At 40.7% G+C, this 16,262-nt stretch overlaps 2 protein-coding genes across 3 annotated transcripts; one reads left to right on the forward strand and one right to left on the reverse strand.

Annotated features, from left to right (window-relative positions):
- Positions 1–221: 221 nt before the first annotated feature.
- Positions 222–1,778, forward strand: LOC128260820 (synaptobrevin homolog YKT6). Its single transcript, XM_052994077.1, is given in 3 exon segments — positions 222–613; positions 684–1,123; positions 1,126–1,778. Coding segments are annotated over 3 exon segments (597 nt in total). The 5' UTR covers positions 222–488; the 3' UTR covers positions 1,158–1,778.
- Positions 1,779–6,485: 4,707 nt separating this feature from the next.
- Positions 6,486–11,713, reverse strand: LOC128260806 (uncharacterized). 2 transcript variants are annotated; one of them, XM_052994052.1, is made up of 4 exons: positions 11,190–11,713; positions 8,860–10,391; positions 6,575–8,345; positions 6,486–6,511 (listed from the first exon to the last, which is right to left on the reverse strand). In XM_052994052.1, the coding sequence occupies exons 2-3, from the start codon at positions 10,378–10,380 to the stop codon at positions 6,969–6,971; spliced, it is 2,898 nt and encodes a 965-aa protein (XP_052850012.1). In that variant the 5' UTR covers positions 10,381–10,391; positions 11,190–11,713; the 3' UTR covers positions 6,486–6,511; positions 6,575–6,968. The 2 variants fall into 2 exon arrangements, with proteins under 2 accessions (XP_052850012.1, XP_052850013.1); XM_052994053.1 differs by lacking the exon at positions 11,190–11,713 and adding an exon at positions 10,680–10,851.
- Positions 11,714–16,262: the final 4,549 nt, after the last annotated feature.

Here is a 16,262-nt window from a genome sequence, read left to right on the forward strand (position 1 = left end):
TCAAATAAGTAGCCAGGGAAAGATTAGGGTATGTTTCTTTCAAGTGTAAAGTAAAAGTAGAAAAATATAAAATAGCTTAAAGACAAAAAAAAATGTTTGCAGCCAATGTTTGGTTCTTCGATTAAATCATTATTGATAACTAGGCGTTAGAAAGTGCATTTTTTAACTGATGGAAAAGCTTTGAACTTCACTGGCTGAAATCGATAGTCCAATCGCTTCGGAGTGTCATCTCTAGTTTCTGGGCTGACACACCACTGTACAATACACACATACACATATACAGGGGACGGCACAGATTTACTGCGTTAAACAAACTCACTTGTCGGACTTTTCCACATTTCCACGGATGCCAGTGCGCCCCAGTTGAAATCCACCCGCCGGAGCAACGCAGGATAAGCCAGGATAACGCCGAGTGCCCCAGGATCCCACTTCAGCCCACATCAGTAGTTTCGCAGCCCGCAGATCAGATCGACGTAGCCCCCATTAAAATGGTCAAGCTGTTCGCATTGAGCATCTTCCACAAGGGAGCCAGCGAGGCGCGTCTCCTGAAAACGACCGCCGACCTGCAGTCCTTCTCCTTTTTCCAACGTGGCACCGTCAACGAGTTCATGACGTGAGTACAACGGCGCAGGCTCAGAGCATCCAATCACCCAATCACCCACCAACTCCCCACCCACTTGCAGCTTCGCGTCCAAGACAATTGTGGAGCGCACACAGCCGGCGTTGCGGCAATCGGTCAAACAGGACGCCTACATGTGCCATGTCTATGTGCGGGCAGACAGTCTGGCCGGCGTGCTGATCGCCGATCATGAGTACCCGCATCGCGTTGCCCACACCCTCATCACAAAGATCCTGGACGACTTCACGGCCAAGGTGTCGGCGGATCAGTGGCCCAATGGCACGGAGGCCACCATCTCGTTCGATTTGCTGCCAGCGTTTCTGGCACGCTACCAGAATCCCGTCGAGGCCGATCCGCTGACGAAAATGCAAAACGACCTGGACGAGACGAAGATCATCCTAAAGAACACCATCGAGGCAGTTCTGGAGCGGGGAGAAAAGCTGGACGACATGGTCAGCAAGTCGGAGAAACTGTCGCTGCAGAGCAAGGCGTTCTACAAGACGGCGAAAAGACTAACTCCTGCTGCAGCTTCACCTAGGCAGGCGGGAGACGGCAGTCAACCATCTCATTCCCTACTCCTCTAATCCTCTCAAGCAAACAGGAAACAACACCAGATAATGCAAATCAAAGACCACACAAAAGGATAAAGGATAACACCAACAAACAAACAACCAAACAAACCAACTGCTGGGGAGCGGCGTGGCTTGGAGTTTGATGATTGCTTTTTATAAATGAATTAGTTAATTTTATATACTATACTTATACTGTACTGTAACTGTAACTGTATGAATAGGAAGGCCAGTTGCCAGTTATGTAAGCCCGCTAACCGCATGTTTACTCGTCTGTGGATCTTCGGGTCCTGTCTGTATGTCTACGCTTTGGATATTTGGATGTTAATTGATTAATACCAATACAAATTATGATATCAACCTGTGTTTACCATAATGTTCTCTTATCTGTTCCGAGGGTCCGAAATTGACTCTTCGCAACCTATTGATATTGATGTTGTGGGCTTTGTTATCGCCTCTCCGGCGAATCTAAAAAGTCGGAAGGCAGCACTTATACACACGCCATCCCACTTTCGATCTGGGCAACTGGCAATCCGGTCGGAATGTGTGGGCGTTTCAATAAAGAAGTATTATGGGAATTGTGATTCGAATCGAACGTTTTTTTTTCCTATCTAACCTCTATGTATTCTATAACATTTTTTGGGAATTTTAAAGTTTATTTGATTAATTTTAGCATACTCTTGAGGTTAAGCGTGATCTAAAAACGATTCAAATTTTTCTAAAAATGTACCATTTTTATAAGCCATATAATGCTTAATACATACATTTTTTTTTTATACCTACCACTCTTTATTCCCCTTTGGATTCACGTACGCTTGGAACTTTATAAAAACTGAAAATACCATTTGCCCAAAAAAGGAAACCAAAAAATATAATTAATTTAAAAGTGATTTTTGTTGACGTTTATTTATTACATAGAAGATATCTATTCCGTTTTTTGTAAGGATTTCCGTTACATATTTCATAATTATGTTTTTCGTGTTTAACAATTTGGGATTTAGGGTGATGGGAGTGGAATTTGGTTGTCCAATTCCTAAATGGGGACGGGGTATGTTTATGGGTTCGTATAACCTAGTCTAAGATAGGTAAATTGATTACAATTTAGATTTTTCCGTTAGTTTTCGCCCTCTTCCGTCCCGATTTTCTTTTGTTTTGGAGACGGAAAATGGGGAGGCGGTGCATTATAAATATATGCATTATATTGCATGCCTATATTGATCTGTTATAATTAATATAATATTGTGTGTGCTAACTTAGCTTAAGCTGCAAACATTCATTCAAACGCGTTTGCTTGGCTTCGTGTTTATTAGCATTAACTTGTATGCATGTATATATATCGTCTGATTCCTCAGTTGCATTTTGTGTTAGTGATTTAAAGTAATATTTAGAATTTATTCAAATGGTTTGCTTTGAATATATGCAAGTGTATATATTTAATGTAATGATTTAAATGCACGCTCCTTCGAAATGGCTAAGAATTTGCATTTGAGTTTTCTGGTTCTCTTTTTTTTTGCTAAAATTTGCATTGATCAACACAACAAATGAAAATCAAGAAAAGTTTTTCTCCTTTTTTAAATCAATAAAATACGTGTGTATGTGCGGCTGGGTGAGTTTTGTATTTGTTTAAAAACTAGTTTGGATAAATTGTTGGCTTGCTTGCTTTTGATTGAATTTGTATTATTTAGGACTTAGTTGGGGATCCCCGTTTTATCGAATTGCAATCGAAATACAAGTAAGGTTCTAACGTGTTTCATTTATGCAGCTGTTATCACAATGGGTTTTGGTTTAAACTTTTTTTTATTATCTTTAAGTTAGTTCCGTTCTCTGCCGATGGCAAATTTAGCTTATAACTTACGATCTGACTGCTGCTTCTAAATGTTTTTGCCCAACAAGTTTGGTGTTTAATGGTTTTAGAACCCCCAAAAGCCGCTCCTAATATTGGCGCTTAAGAGTATGCTTGTTTTTTTTAGGTCTTGTATGTACAGTGGACCATACGAACACTTTAAAGTCCACTTTTTTTTGCCCACTGTAATATGGTGTATGTTCGTTTGTGTTTGTATCATCTATAAGAAATTTTTGTGTGTTACGATGTGTATTTGGGTGTGTGTGTGTTTGTTGTATGTGTGTGTGTGAGAGTGCGTGGGTGTGTGCGGGTGTATTTTTTTTGCTGCATTTTTGGCACTTGTGCGCGTTGCACTGTAACGTTAAATGCATTCACTTTATCGCCTACGACATAGATACATATGTATGCCCATACATACACATATATATATTTTGGTTAACCAACGAAAACTTAAAACGAAAAACAAAAAAAAAAAGTAAAACAAACGCAAAAACAAAAACTAAACCAAAAACGCGTATGTATTTGTGGGTGTGTGTGTAAACGATTTTTAGTTCTAAGTAAACGAACAGAAAAAAAAAAACGGCTATACAAACTATCGAAATAACGGCACTTCGTTGCGTTTTCTCCGTTATTTTCTTGTTCTTGCTTCAAACAATTGAATTCATTTTGTTTTTGGCTTTAGTCTTTCGTCTTTATTTTTGGTTGCATTTTTTCAAAAGTTGCAATTCTATACTTTCAAAAATATATGTATACGCGAATTTCTATCGTTTTAAATCTATCGTTTTAAGAGACTGCGAGCGAGAAATATATCGTATAGGGGTGAAAAGGGGGCTGAGAGAGAGAGAGAGACAGAAATAGAGCGATCAATCAGGACTTAAACAAAGGATATGCCTCAAAAATTTAAAGGGGGCAACAAATCGCCGCTTTCCCCTTATTTTTCGGGACTTTCGGTTTCAGTTACTCTTAAATTTTATCAGTTTCAACTTCTTTTGCTCTTTTTTTCTCGTTTTTTCGTTTTGTTTTGGTTTTGTGTTTCCGTGTTTTTTGCTTTTTTTTTTTAGTTTGTTGTTTGGTTTGTTTGTTTTTCGCAGTGTGTACACAACAACTTATAGATAAATACAATACAAATATCGCGCTCTATAGTTTTATTTCTTCAAAAAAAGAATGTATGCCTCAAGTCATCCATAATACATTATATTGTAGCCATCAGACATTGTCTATAAGCGACAACGACAACGACAATAATACAAATACATAACATATATTCATATTCCTCTTCTGGTTCAGATACTGATTTCAGCTTCAGTTTCAGCTGCCTCTGCTTCAGTTTCAGTTTTTGGCCTGGCCTTTTTGGGGGCCTAGCGGTTACTTCATTTAAATTGGTTATTAATTAGTATTTTTGTATTTTCGTTTGTTTATATAAGTCTATCACATCATCACAATTCGGTTGCATCGAAATCATAATTAAGAAGTAGGAAATTATTAAAATAAAACCTTTTGTTCACTTTGTAACTTTGCGTATACGCCTAGAGTACATACAAAAAATAATAATATTTAGTTGTAGTTCCCGTTCCCGTCGTCTCCAATGATTTTCAAAATGTTTGACAAAACTAAAAACCCCAAAAAAAAACCCAAATATGAAATGAACTAAAAAGGACTTTCTTCCCCCTTTAGCTTTAAAAAGAGATACGATATACCGTATAAAAATATTCCCTTTTGTTTTTCCAGATTTTTATTTGCTAAAACAAAAACCGTACACGTAGAAAACTTATACAAAAAAATTAATAGAATTGTTCCTTTCACTCCCCCGATCGGCTAACAAATATATATATAATATAATCTACATGATTTTCATCTATTTGCTTTGTGTTCTCACACATTTCCTCTGTAGAATAATTCCCTTGTGTCCGTTACGTCTTCCCAAAATTCTTCAGCTTTTTGTACTGCTTTCCCATGGCGAAGGACAACGCACTGCTTGCAACAACATGGACAACTGCTTGGGTTGGACAGACGATATATGTATGGATATATTACTGCTAACTATATAACTGGAGCTGCCAATTAATGTTACTACGACTTATTAACTCGTACTGAACTTTGGCCAAAAGTATTTGGAAGAGAAAAATTAGGACAACTAAAAAAAATAAAACCAAAAATAAAAAAAAATTTAACACATGGGGAAACGGAAAAGAGCTTTCTGGAATAGTCAGAAGTATGCAATATGTTTGCTGTATTATTATTATCATTATTTTCGTGTGGCATTGCTTGGCATTATTCGATCTTCTAACATTCTTTTGTGTTCTTCCTTCTATTCCTCTTGTTTCGTGTTCGCTTTACTTGTTTTTATGGATGAATGTGGCTTCTTTTCTTTTTCGTTCGCTTTCGTTTCTTTTCTTTTCAACTGCTTCTGTTCTTTGGTCTTGGAATAATTGAAAATGTAATTGTAATTTCCTTTTTTTCAAGTATTTGCATAGAACTTTTGAAAAAACCTCGTTAATTTATGCGAATGTTGTGTTAGGGATATATTATTATCGAATTCTATAAAGTGTCTTGAAACAAAATGAGTTTTTGTTTTAATCTCCATTAAAAATCATATCCATATAGATTACACACATATATGTATCAAAATGGGAAATTAAATGAAAACTGTAAATTTGCTTGTCCTTGTGGTGTTCGTGGTGTGTTTTGTTGTGTGGGTGTGTGTGTGCGTGTGCTTGTGTGGGTTCCATGTGGCTGTGCGAGTGTGAGTGTTCTCCCATTGCTTCGATTGTTTTTATATTATTACCGATTGTATATTGTTAGTTTTTTTTTTCTTTTACATACTTCCTACCAAAGCAGCGCTGCCCATTCCCTTTTCTACTATTTTGGAGTTCGCCAAAATAAAGGTGAACTATAATCTCAACCGTAAGCTTCTTAAATGGAATTTGTATAGAATTTTGTCAGTTTTCCCTTTGTTGTAATTGTTTGTTGCAAATTTCGCTCGGATGTATGTATGTATATAAAACAATAAGACATGTATTTAAGTGTGTGTTATTATAAGCAAACCGTTCATTTCATACCAACCAAGTTAGTGAAAAGGGTTTTTCGATCCCTTTAGATTTAACAAATTTTCGAATTCAATTTTTTTTTGGTTGCGTGCTCGTGTTTTTTGTTTTTTTTTTTTGTGTTCTTAGCTTCGTGTACCGATAAATACACATGAATAATATATATATATATATATAAATAAATATATATATATATAACTTAACTAACAGTGTCTGTTTGTCTCTAGTTTTAAGTTTCGCTTGATTTTGCCTGGCGAAAAAGAAATAATAATAAACCCTACTTAATTCTTTTTAAACATTCGAAGAACATGCAACTGTCAGCTTAAAAACTACTTTAAATTTTCACTTTCGAGGTGTTCACGTAATCTGTTTCGTTTTACCTTATTCGGAAAACTTGAAGGGGGAGTTAATTTTGGGGCGATGATCCATGCTATGGCTGAGGGAGAGAAAAAATGGCATTATAAACTAGTTTTGAACAAATAACTAAGGACAAACTCACCCCTGGTTTTTGATGTTTGCGGCTGCTTGCCCAAAGAACAATAGTAACAAATGAAAAAGTTTGTGTTTTGGAGGTCAAATTGTATCGCAAACACAAGCTGCGAATGCTTGGATAAGCGAAGGAGAACACAAAAAATACTAGTAATAGTTAGTGGAGCGAAAATAAAAATACGAACAAATAAGCAACTTTTTGTCTTTGAATTTAGGGAGTTACTGTGCTCCTATATACTGGCAAATTTTATATCCTTTCTTTCTTACTATCATTTCTCATATGCATTTGGATTTCATGACTGTCGTCATGAATTGATGTTTGTTTGTCCATGTCGTTGGTGTTGTTGTTGCTGAAGCTGCTGTTGTTTTAGCTGTCCACGATCCACTGTCCTCTATCCTGCCTCTTATTGATGTCCTGCCTGCTCGATGGCCTGTCCAGGTCCTGGTCCGGGTCCAGCCACAGCTGGGGCAAACTGGTGATGCTGGGCGGCATAGTAGGTGGCCGGCATGCTGAACTGATTGGCATACGGATTGGTTCCCGGCGCCGCGGCCGTGGTCAACACCCCGGCCGCATCGTACATGTAGGCGGCTCCGGGAGCCGGCGCCACGGCTGCTGCCCGTCCGGCAGCTGCTGCAGCAGCAGCAGCTACGGCCGCTATCGGTGGCGAATTGGCCGGCGTGTAATGCACCAGCGATGTGGTCACCGCAGCCGGTGGCGGCGGTGGGGCATATTTATTGCCATCATCCTTGGGCGCCTTGGGCTGCTGGCCAGGTTGCTGCTGCTGCTGCTGTTGTTGCTGATGCTGCACCGCCTGCTGGCCGTAGTGGGGCACTCCCTGCTGCTGGTACTCCCGCTTCGGATACTGCTGGAAGCGTGGCGGCATGCCACCGGCTCCGGCTCCCTGCGGCACAAACTGTCCACGGCCGCGGTATGCCTGCGGCATGTACTGGCCGCCCTGCTGCGGCGCCATATGCGGCTGGGGGCCACCGCCTACGCCGGTTGCTCCGCCCACGCCACCTGCTCCGCCGCCGCCACCCTGGTGTCCCATTATGGCACGTGGGCCGCCATTGTTGAACGGGGCCCGCGGGCGATAGGTGTTTCCGTTTCGCTGCTGCTGCTGGCCACCATCCTGTCCACCCATTTGATTCATGCGGTTCCAGTTGCCCCCGCCGCCGCCACCAGCGCCGACTCCATTCTGCTGATAGCTACTGCCGCCAGCGGCATACTGCTGGTAGCCACCGCCAGTTGGCGGTCCGCCACGATTGTTGTTATAGCTGTTGCCCGCTTGGTAGTTGAGCGGATTGCTGTTGCGCTGCTGATAGACGCCGTTGTGACCGCCACTGCTGCGATCTCCGCCTGCGTTGTTGTTCCATCGCTTGTTGCCGCGATAGCCGCCCGAACTGGGCATCGAGCGAGCCAGATCCAGGAGCGCCTGCGAGGGCGTCTGGCCGGCCTCCTCCAGCACCGAGATCAGCTCACGCGCCTGCTTGGCATTGTCGGGCGTGAAGAAGGTGTAGGCAGTGCCCAGCTGCTGGCAGCGTCCAGTGCGTCCGATCCGGTGCACATAGTTCTCCGAGGAGTTCGGGTAATCATAGTTGATAACGTACTGCAGATCCTCCACGTCGAGGCCGCGCGAGGCCACATCGGTGGCGATCAGAATGTTGGACCTGCCATTGCGGAAGTCCTTCAGCACCGCATCACGCTCGTTCTGGGTCTTGTCCCCGTGAATTGAGGTGGCGGTGTAGCCCTCGGTACGTATGATCTGCAAAATGTCTTCCACCTGGATAAGGGCAAACGCGAAACGAAAATAGAATAAGTGGGGTAACTCGACGAGATTGGAAATTGGTTTTCTTTGGTTTTTAATTTCACGCAACAGCCGTTTGATTACTTTAAACAAAGCCTGCAGTAAACTTATTGACAAAATAAATTCCGCGCTATATATGAAACATAATCGTAAAATTCTAAGAAAACAAACCAAGACAAATACGGAGAATAGTCTTTGGTAGGAAGTCAAAGTAAATTAGTCAGAAAAAAGGCATTTGAAACCAAATAATCTGTAATATGTATATTCTACCTTTAGAAAGCTACGTATTCACAGACTCAATTTTGATAAATTTTATAATAATAATATCCATTTATATTTAATTATTTTGACTCAAAATATATATAAAAAAGCCAAATAAGAGATAAAGAAGTATCAAATCCACGACTTTTTTGGCTTATATGCAACTAGAATACCGGCTAAGAAACGGACTGACGAACACATCTAGCCTAGTTCAAAAAAATATATATACCTTAATTTTGGTTTCCACAAAGATTATGATCTTGTTGCCGTTGTTGGCCGAGTTGTTGGTGGGAGTGATCTCCTTGAGCAGGCGCACCATGCGCTGCGGCTTCTCCATCTCGGTGCAGATCTCGACGATCTGGCGGATGTTGTGGTTGGCCGACAGGTTCATCGAGCCAATGTTAATTTGGATGTAATCGTTAAGGAAGTCGCCGGCAAGGGCCTGCACCTCCTTGGGCCAGGTGGCGGACCACATGACCACCTGGCGGTCGGGACGAATCTGTTCGATGATCTTGCGGATCTGCGGCTCGAAGCCCATGTCCAGCATGCGATCGGCCTCGTCCAGCACCAGGTAGGTGCATCGCTGCAAATTCGTGTTGCGATTCTCGAGGAAGTCAATCAGGCGTCCCGGTGTGGCGATGATCACCTCCACGCCGCGGTCCAGATCGCGTGCCTGCGGCACCTTTGACGAGCCGCCAAAGATGCAAGTGTGACGGATCTCGGGCTTGCACAGGTGGCCATAGTCCCGCACGACCGACTGGATCTGCTGGGCCAGCTCCCGGGTTGGGGCCAGCACCAGGGCAATGGGTCCCTCGCCGCGCAGTATGGGCGGCTGGTTGCCAATGTGCACAATGGCCGGCAGCATGTAGGCCAGCGTCTTGCCGGAGCCGGTCTGGGCAATGCCCACCAAATCGCGCCCGCTCAGGGCTATGGGCCAGCCCTGCGACTGGATGGCTGTGGGCTTGGTGAATCCCTGCCGCTTCATCTCCTCGATGACGTGGGCGGGCAGCGAGCTCTCCTCGAAACTGACCACCGGATGGGGCAGTTCGTTGCCCGACACGGTTATCTCCAATTCCCGGCGTATATCAGCCACCTGCTGCTCGGTCTTGGCCAGCGTATTCGGATGGATTTGGTAGAAGTCCTTGTGGAATGGCTCCAGGTTCTCCCACTTGGGCTTGACCAGATTGCGGCCGGGATTTTTGGCCTTTTCGCGTTGAATCTCGGCGCGCTCCTCCTTGGACAACATGCCCAAGGCGGCGGCATTGTAGTTATTGCTCTGGTAGCCACCGCCTCCTCCGCCGCCGTTGTGCGGCTTTTGGTAGCGTTGTGCGTAGTTGGGATTCTTGCCACGTGGTCCGCCATACCCGCCGCCGTTGCCGCCAGCTCCACCGGTGCCCGCTCCGCCACCTCCGCCAAGGCCATTGCCGGCGAAGGCCACTCCGTTTTGCTGGCGATACGGATTACCGCCACCGGCACCGGCGGCGCCCATGCCCAGGCCATTCTGGATGCCGTAGGCCATCACGCCGTACGGCTGGCCAAAGTGCATGCTCCCAGCGGCACCGGCTGCTCCGTTGATGGCCGCTCCTCCGGCGGCGCCGGCGAAATTGTTGCGCGGATAGAAGGGACGCTCGTGGCGTGGGGCACCATTACCACCGCCGCCAGCTCCTGCGGCGGCACCATTACCATAGTAACCGCCGCCCGTGTGCTGCTGAACGCCGCCGGCGTTGGGTGCATATGCTCCGGCGTACATCGTGTCGAATCCTGAGGAGAAACGGAACAAATTATGGGTTATAATGTTGCTCAATTGTTGCTACCGACCATATTTAGATACATATATGCATTTTTAATTTAATCCCTCAGTTTAAAAGCTATGGACTTGAAATTGTGTCTACATTCTCATATTGTGTAAAGGCCTTAGTTATAAAATATGGTTCAATTTGCAACAATTTCATTGTTTTTCAGATATTTTTTGGTCACATACATACATATGCTCTTTAAGCAAAATCGGATGACTTTAGCACTGTTTATGTTGCAAACTCAAAACTTTACCAATTTATTTATTTCCTTAGGCGTAGACAAATCAAGTTTGAATTTATATACATTTAGCTATCTATAGAACGATCTGGTCTAGTTCACAAAGAAAGGGAGTATAAACTTCGGTTTGCTGAAATTTACTTCCTTTTTCGCACACACACACACACACAAACTTAAAGACTTTGCACTTTTGTAACTGTTTCGCGCTGTGGCGCTCTCTCTGGTAGTGCTGCCGCTCGGGAGTGTAAATATAAATAGAGAAACGCTTTCGGCAGATAGATCAGGGGGGTTGCTTTGGCAGAACTGAGACGGCCGGGCGGTTCCACCACCCACCCACCCACAACTTTCCACCACCGGAAAAATCAATACAGCATCGCCAATGCACACGAGACGCGGAGAGCGAAAGCACGCGCGAGAGAGGGACAAGCAGAGTGCACCGCGGAGAGAAAGAGGGAGAGCAACGCACACATACTCAGATAACCAAAAAATGCATTGCATTTTCACGCCTTACACACACGCATTTACCTTTTTTCCTGTTGCGACAACTGCTGCCTTTGTGTGTGTTTAATTTTGGATGAGCCTGACTTGTGCGGGGGCTTCAATTTATGTATTTATGCGCCGCAATTTGACATTTGCTCCCCAGCCAGTCGGATTTGGAATTGGATTTTAGTGTTCGACTTCGAAGCCTCTTCAATTTTTTCTTTTCCCTGCCGATAGTTTACTTTCGATTCGATCCTGTGCCGTCCTGTTCGATTTGGTTCTGCTCTCTCGCTCGCTCTCGTCGTCACGCTCACACGCCTCTTGTTCTCTTCTCTTTTTTTTTGCTTTGCGGCCGAGAGGTAATGGTAATTATTTGCAATTGCTACTACTCTATTTCCAGCCGCCTTCGCCACGGGAAACTAACCGTAAAGCTAACTAAACTTGGTTTGGTTAAACACTAGGAGCAAGTTAACTAATTCTAATTCTTGTATTTTAGATTTTTACAACAAAAAAAAACGCGTTTGCAGCAGCAAGTTGAGTTAGAGCTGAACCAAAAATCGATGTTTATTATCGATGCTTCAAGAAATTAGTCGATATCGATTGTTTTTTATGCAACTTTCGATTATTATACGAAAATGTAATCGAATATATCTTAGTCTCCGGATTTATTTAAGCGAATTAAAACATTACCTATAACTAGATACGTTAAAAGAACGGCTGCGAAAAAATCGATTTCAGCATCAATACTATTGTGTTTTTAAAGGAGTGTTTTTTTTAAATACTTTTTTTAGGGATTGTTACTTTTATAAGGGATTGTTACAAGAAAAACTAGAGTCTTAAAAATGTAATAATTTTATTTTTAGGTTATGTATGAATATCAACTGGGTATTAAATTCTTGTAAAAGGATGCTATAAATTTTATCTTAATATTTTTACAAAATTAAATTTTTCGGAACAAACATTTTTATAATATTTAGTCGATTTTTTTCATTAAAAGATAAAAAACCGATGCACTGAGAATTTGTTTATTCGCGGCTCTATTAAAAAGGTAACTAATGTGATACTTTTTTCCTTACCACGGCATATTTTTGCCTTACCTACCCATGTGATTGATTTGATATACCTTACAGAAATGCTGAGCTAAAATATTTTGAATAACTTTGTATTGGATTTTGCTAAATTTTTGTTATTTTTGTGTATATCTTAAAGATAAGCTTATTCCACAAAGGTATATTATATTTATATTTCCTTTTTAAAAGTTTCTTCTGATTGAAACATGGGAGTATGGATAAGTAATATCAAAATTTAGGGAGTAAGCCACCAAATATGTCATTTCTGTCATTTCCGAACAAGCCAACAGAGCCCTTCAAATTATTTTAGGAAGAACTAACTAACAGCGTAACAGCACAATTCTGAATCTAAAAATTTTTAAAATAAATGTAAATGTAAAGGTGAAAGCTGATTTAATATAAAAGTATTAACCGCGGGCGATAAAAAGTTTAACTCAATTGGAGTTATAATAAAAATAAATAATAGATACAAGTATAAGAGTCAAAACTAAGATTAAAAATATATGAAAATAAGCGGGAAATAAAACGCTCTAAGGCGTACAACAAGATTCAACCCTAAGCCACTCCTAGCAAAGACTCAACCCTGCCGCAATTTAATTATGCGCGAGAATTTGAATTTAAAATTTTTAGGTCAAACGGGAATAGCAATTGTAATTTAATTATGCACTATTCATTTAGGATTGGAGTGACTGAGACAAATGTGTTACCGAAGAGTATCAAATATTGTAGTCATGACATGACATTCATTACAAAGGTAAGTCAAACATAAGTTTATTTAAATGAAATTGCTTATACTTTTTAACGGAAAACATTGAATGAACCGTTCAAATAAGGTGTGTGTCACTGCTTGACTTCGAATGCACCCCGAAAATAATCGATAACCGATTCGATTTGACTGCCAGCTCTATCAGAAGCGTTACTTTCGTCACTATTTTCAGGCACATATTGTTTAGAAACGGCTTTCGGCTCCACCGTAAGACGGTCACATTGACTCACTGCTACAGCAACCACCGCATTTTGTTGTTGTGTTGCGTTTAAAATTCTATTGTTATTTTTGTATTTTTTTTTTGGCTCGAACGACAGTTGGTTCGAACAACAACATTTAAGCCGGGCCAAGTGTGCAGAAGTGTGAATATTAACGCGGAATGTAAACATATATATACAAGTTAGAGAGAGACGGGGCGAAATATCAAATAAAAATACTCTACTGTGTGTGTGAGCAGATACTAATACTAATAAACGAAAATGTGCGTGTGAGAGAGAAAGAGAATGATGGCGAGCAAAAAAACAGATTTTCTTTGCGGAAAAAGGAGAATGAATATTATTGCCATCACGAAAATCTGTGAATCCTCGCCAAAAAAAACCAAACACACGGGCTCATCATGAATATATTGCAGAAAATCGGTCAGTATATTTCTCCTAATTTTCTTGGAGAGCGCAAAGCGGCTCTCTTTGCGACTCCTTGATTTTCCCTTCCAATTTCCACAGTTTACCGTTTGCATTTGCCTCCATCGTTTACACACATTCCCGCTGCCCCTCCCCTTTCCCGCTCCGCCACCGCCTCCTACGCCTCCGCCTTTTGTTGTTCTTGCTACTGCTCGTTTTGGGAGCTGTCAACAAGTCTATTTTTAGACTTTCAGATGCTGCAGTTGCAGTTGCGCTTCTTCCAGAAGTGTTAAACATTGGAGAAGAACTGTAGGAAGACAAACAACAACAACAACAACAACACAAGCTAAAGATTTCCATTTCTATTTCCTCTTCCTATTTCATTTTCCACCTCTCCCTCTCCTTTTCTCTAAAATTTCTCCTAAATTCACATGGTTTGGAACACAACTAATGGACGTGTTTTTAATTGGAATTTATCCTGTTGTCTTTAATTTATCTGAATATATCCAGGAACTACATGTTTTGATTAAGTCCTTGCATCCACATGGGGTATTATGATTAATTCCTGGAAAACTCCTTTTGCACTTGACCATTGTTTACGTTTACCTTTGAACCATTGTTCTCTGTAGTTTAGATGTTATTGTTCTAGGAAATGACAAATTGATAAAATAGTATTGGATTGAATACTAAAATAGTAATCAATTAAACTTAAATTTAACCCTATGGATTTTCATGTATAATTCATCCGTTTACTATGTACATATGTCTTTTTTAATGAGCACGAAATATAATTATTTATAATCTTAATCTTTTTTTGGCATATGTTTATCCACCATTTATATTATCCTCTGGATTTTGACTTAACTTAAAAGATAAACCTACTATTCGTTATTGTGTTTAGCAAAAAAGTAGGCAAGCGTTTTAAAATGTTTTTATTTTTAAAAATCTTATTAAGCATGTTTCCATTTGATTAATTTTTAAAATCTAATTTGCACATCGTTTTTTTTTTTGGTTAAATAAAGGAAATGCTTTTTTTGCCCAAAAAATTTGAATTTCTTTAAAAAGTATTGCTGGCTATATTTATGCACTTTTTACCCGTATTAAGATTTTAGTTAACTTTCTGAGAATGACTGCATTTAAATATCATTCTAAGATTCATTGTGTTTTTGGTTAACGAGATGAGTTCTTTGTGATTGGGTAAAAATTCATAGCCCGGCATCTCGGAGCACTCTGTTCATAATAAATAAATTCTGCGAATTGGAGCTTTCTTTGGGACTTTTGTTTCATTCGCATGATTTCGTATTATCCTATTGACTTTAGTTAACTTAAATCAACATATGCGTCGGTTAGCCATTGTTTAGCATTTGTACATTTTGAATAAATTCAACAAATTTGTTGTTTTATTTGACCTGGAATTATCCTGTTGATTCCGGTTAAATCAAGTGAAAGCAAATCGGCTACCAAAATGCGGTATGCACAGTTTAATTAATTCCGGGAAACTTCAGATATTTGTTTACCTTTGTCTACATCTACGTTACCCTGTTAATCCTGTTCAAGTGAAATGCAGGCTATGGCCTCTAATTAATTTTCAAGACAGCTGTTTCTGCTAAAAATGCATATGAGCCCCTTGCAAATTCACTTTTTTGGCTAACTGAAGTGGAAGTTTTAAAATTCGGCAAAAGTCTGTTTTCCGGGAAAATGCATTCCTTGGTACGGCTGACTATACCCGTATTCGTATTTTAATACATTTTCCAAGAACGACTGCTTTTATTAGGCGTGCGCCTATCCTTTGTGGTTTTGGTTAAATGGAGTATGTATATGTACATATATACAGTCCTTTGTAATGAGGCAAAACTGTGATTTGCAGGAAAATGCAAGGCCTGGCTTCTCGGCACATTTGCACAAATAAGTTCAATTCCGCGAATTGCAGATTTCATTTGGGCTTTTGTTTGGTTTACCATTATTGCGTAATATCATCCTATTGATTCCGGTTAAATTATGTTCATTTTGATTAACGGCCTACCATTGTTTAGCACAACCTCGTTTTAATTGAATCCAACAAAAGTCGGCATTATCCTGTTCGATTTTGGTTAAATTAAGTGGAAACAATGGGCTGCCAAACTACGATTCCCACATTTTAATTTATTCCCAGAAACTGCAGCTTTTTTAGTTAGTCTGTGTCTAACTGAAATGCAAGTCTTGCCCTCTAATTAATTTACAAGTCAGTGGTTTCCAGTGAAAATGCGATACTGAGGTCTCTAACTATTTTACAAAGCTGTGGTTTCCGGTAGATACGCATACTAATCCCTCTCCCTATTCCAATTTTCATTGTAATTTATTCTTCGAAATCACAGTTCTTGCCGTCTATCGTCCATTTTTAATTGGACCTTTGTGTGCTTCACCATTATCCTGTTGATTCTGGTTCAGTGCAATGTCAGTTCCTTGCTCTTAATTAATGAACAGGGCTCCGATTTCGCGGAAATGTGTTGAAACTTGTTGCTGCCTAGTAAACTTGCCCTTAAAGGGCTTTTCATTCGAATTTTGTTTTACTTTCGAGCAATTCCCTACCTAAATGCAATGCATGCTTGAAGGGATGGCAACAGGCATTTTACAGAGCCATATTTATATTTATGTTTTAAATCTAAGTCATAATGGAATTTTT

The sequence above is a fragment of the Drosophila gunungcola genome (genome assembly GCF_025200985.1).
Source record: "Drosophila gunungcola strain Sukarami chromosome X unlocalized genomic scaffold, Dgunungcola_SK_2 000039F, whole genome shotgun sequence".
In the NCBI taxonomy this organism is placed as follows: Eukaryota; Metazoa; Arthropoda; class Insecta; order Diptera; family Drosophilidae; genus Drosophila; species Drosophila gunungcola.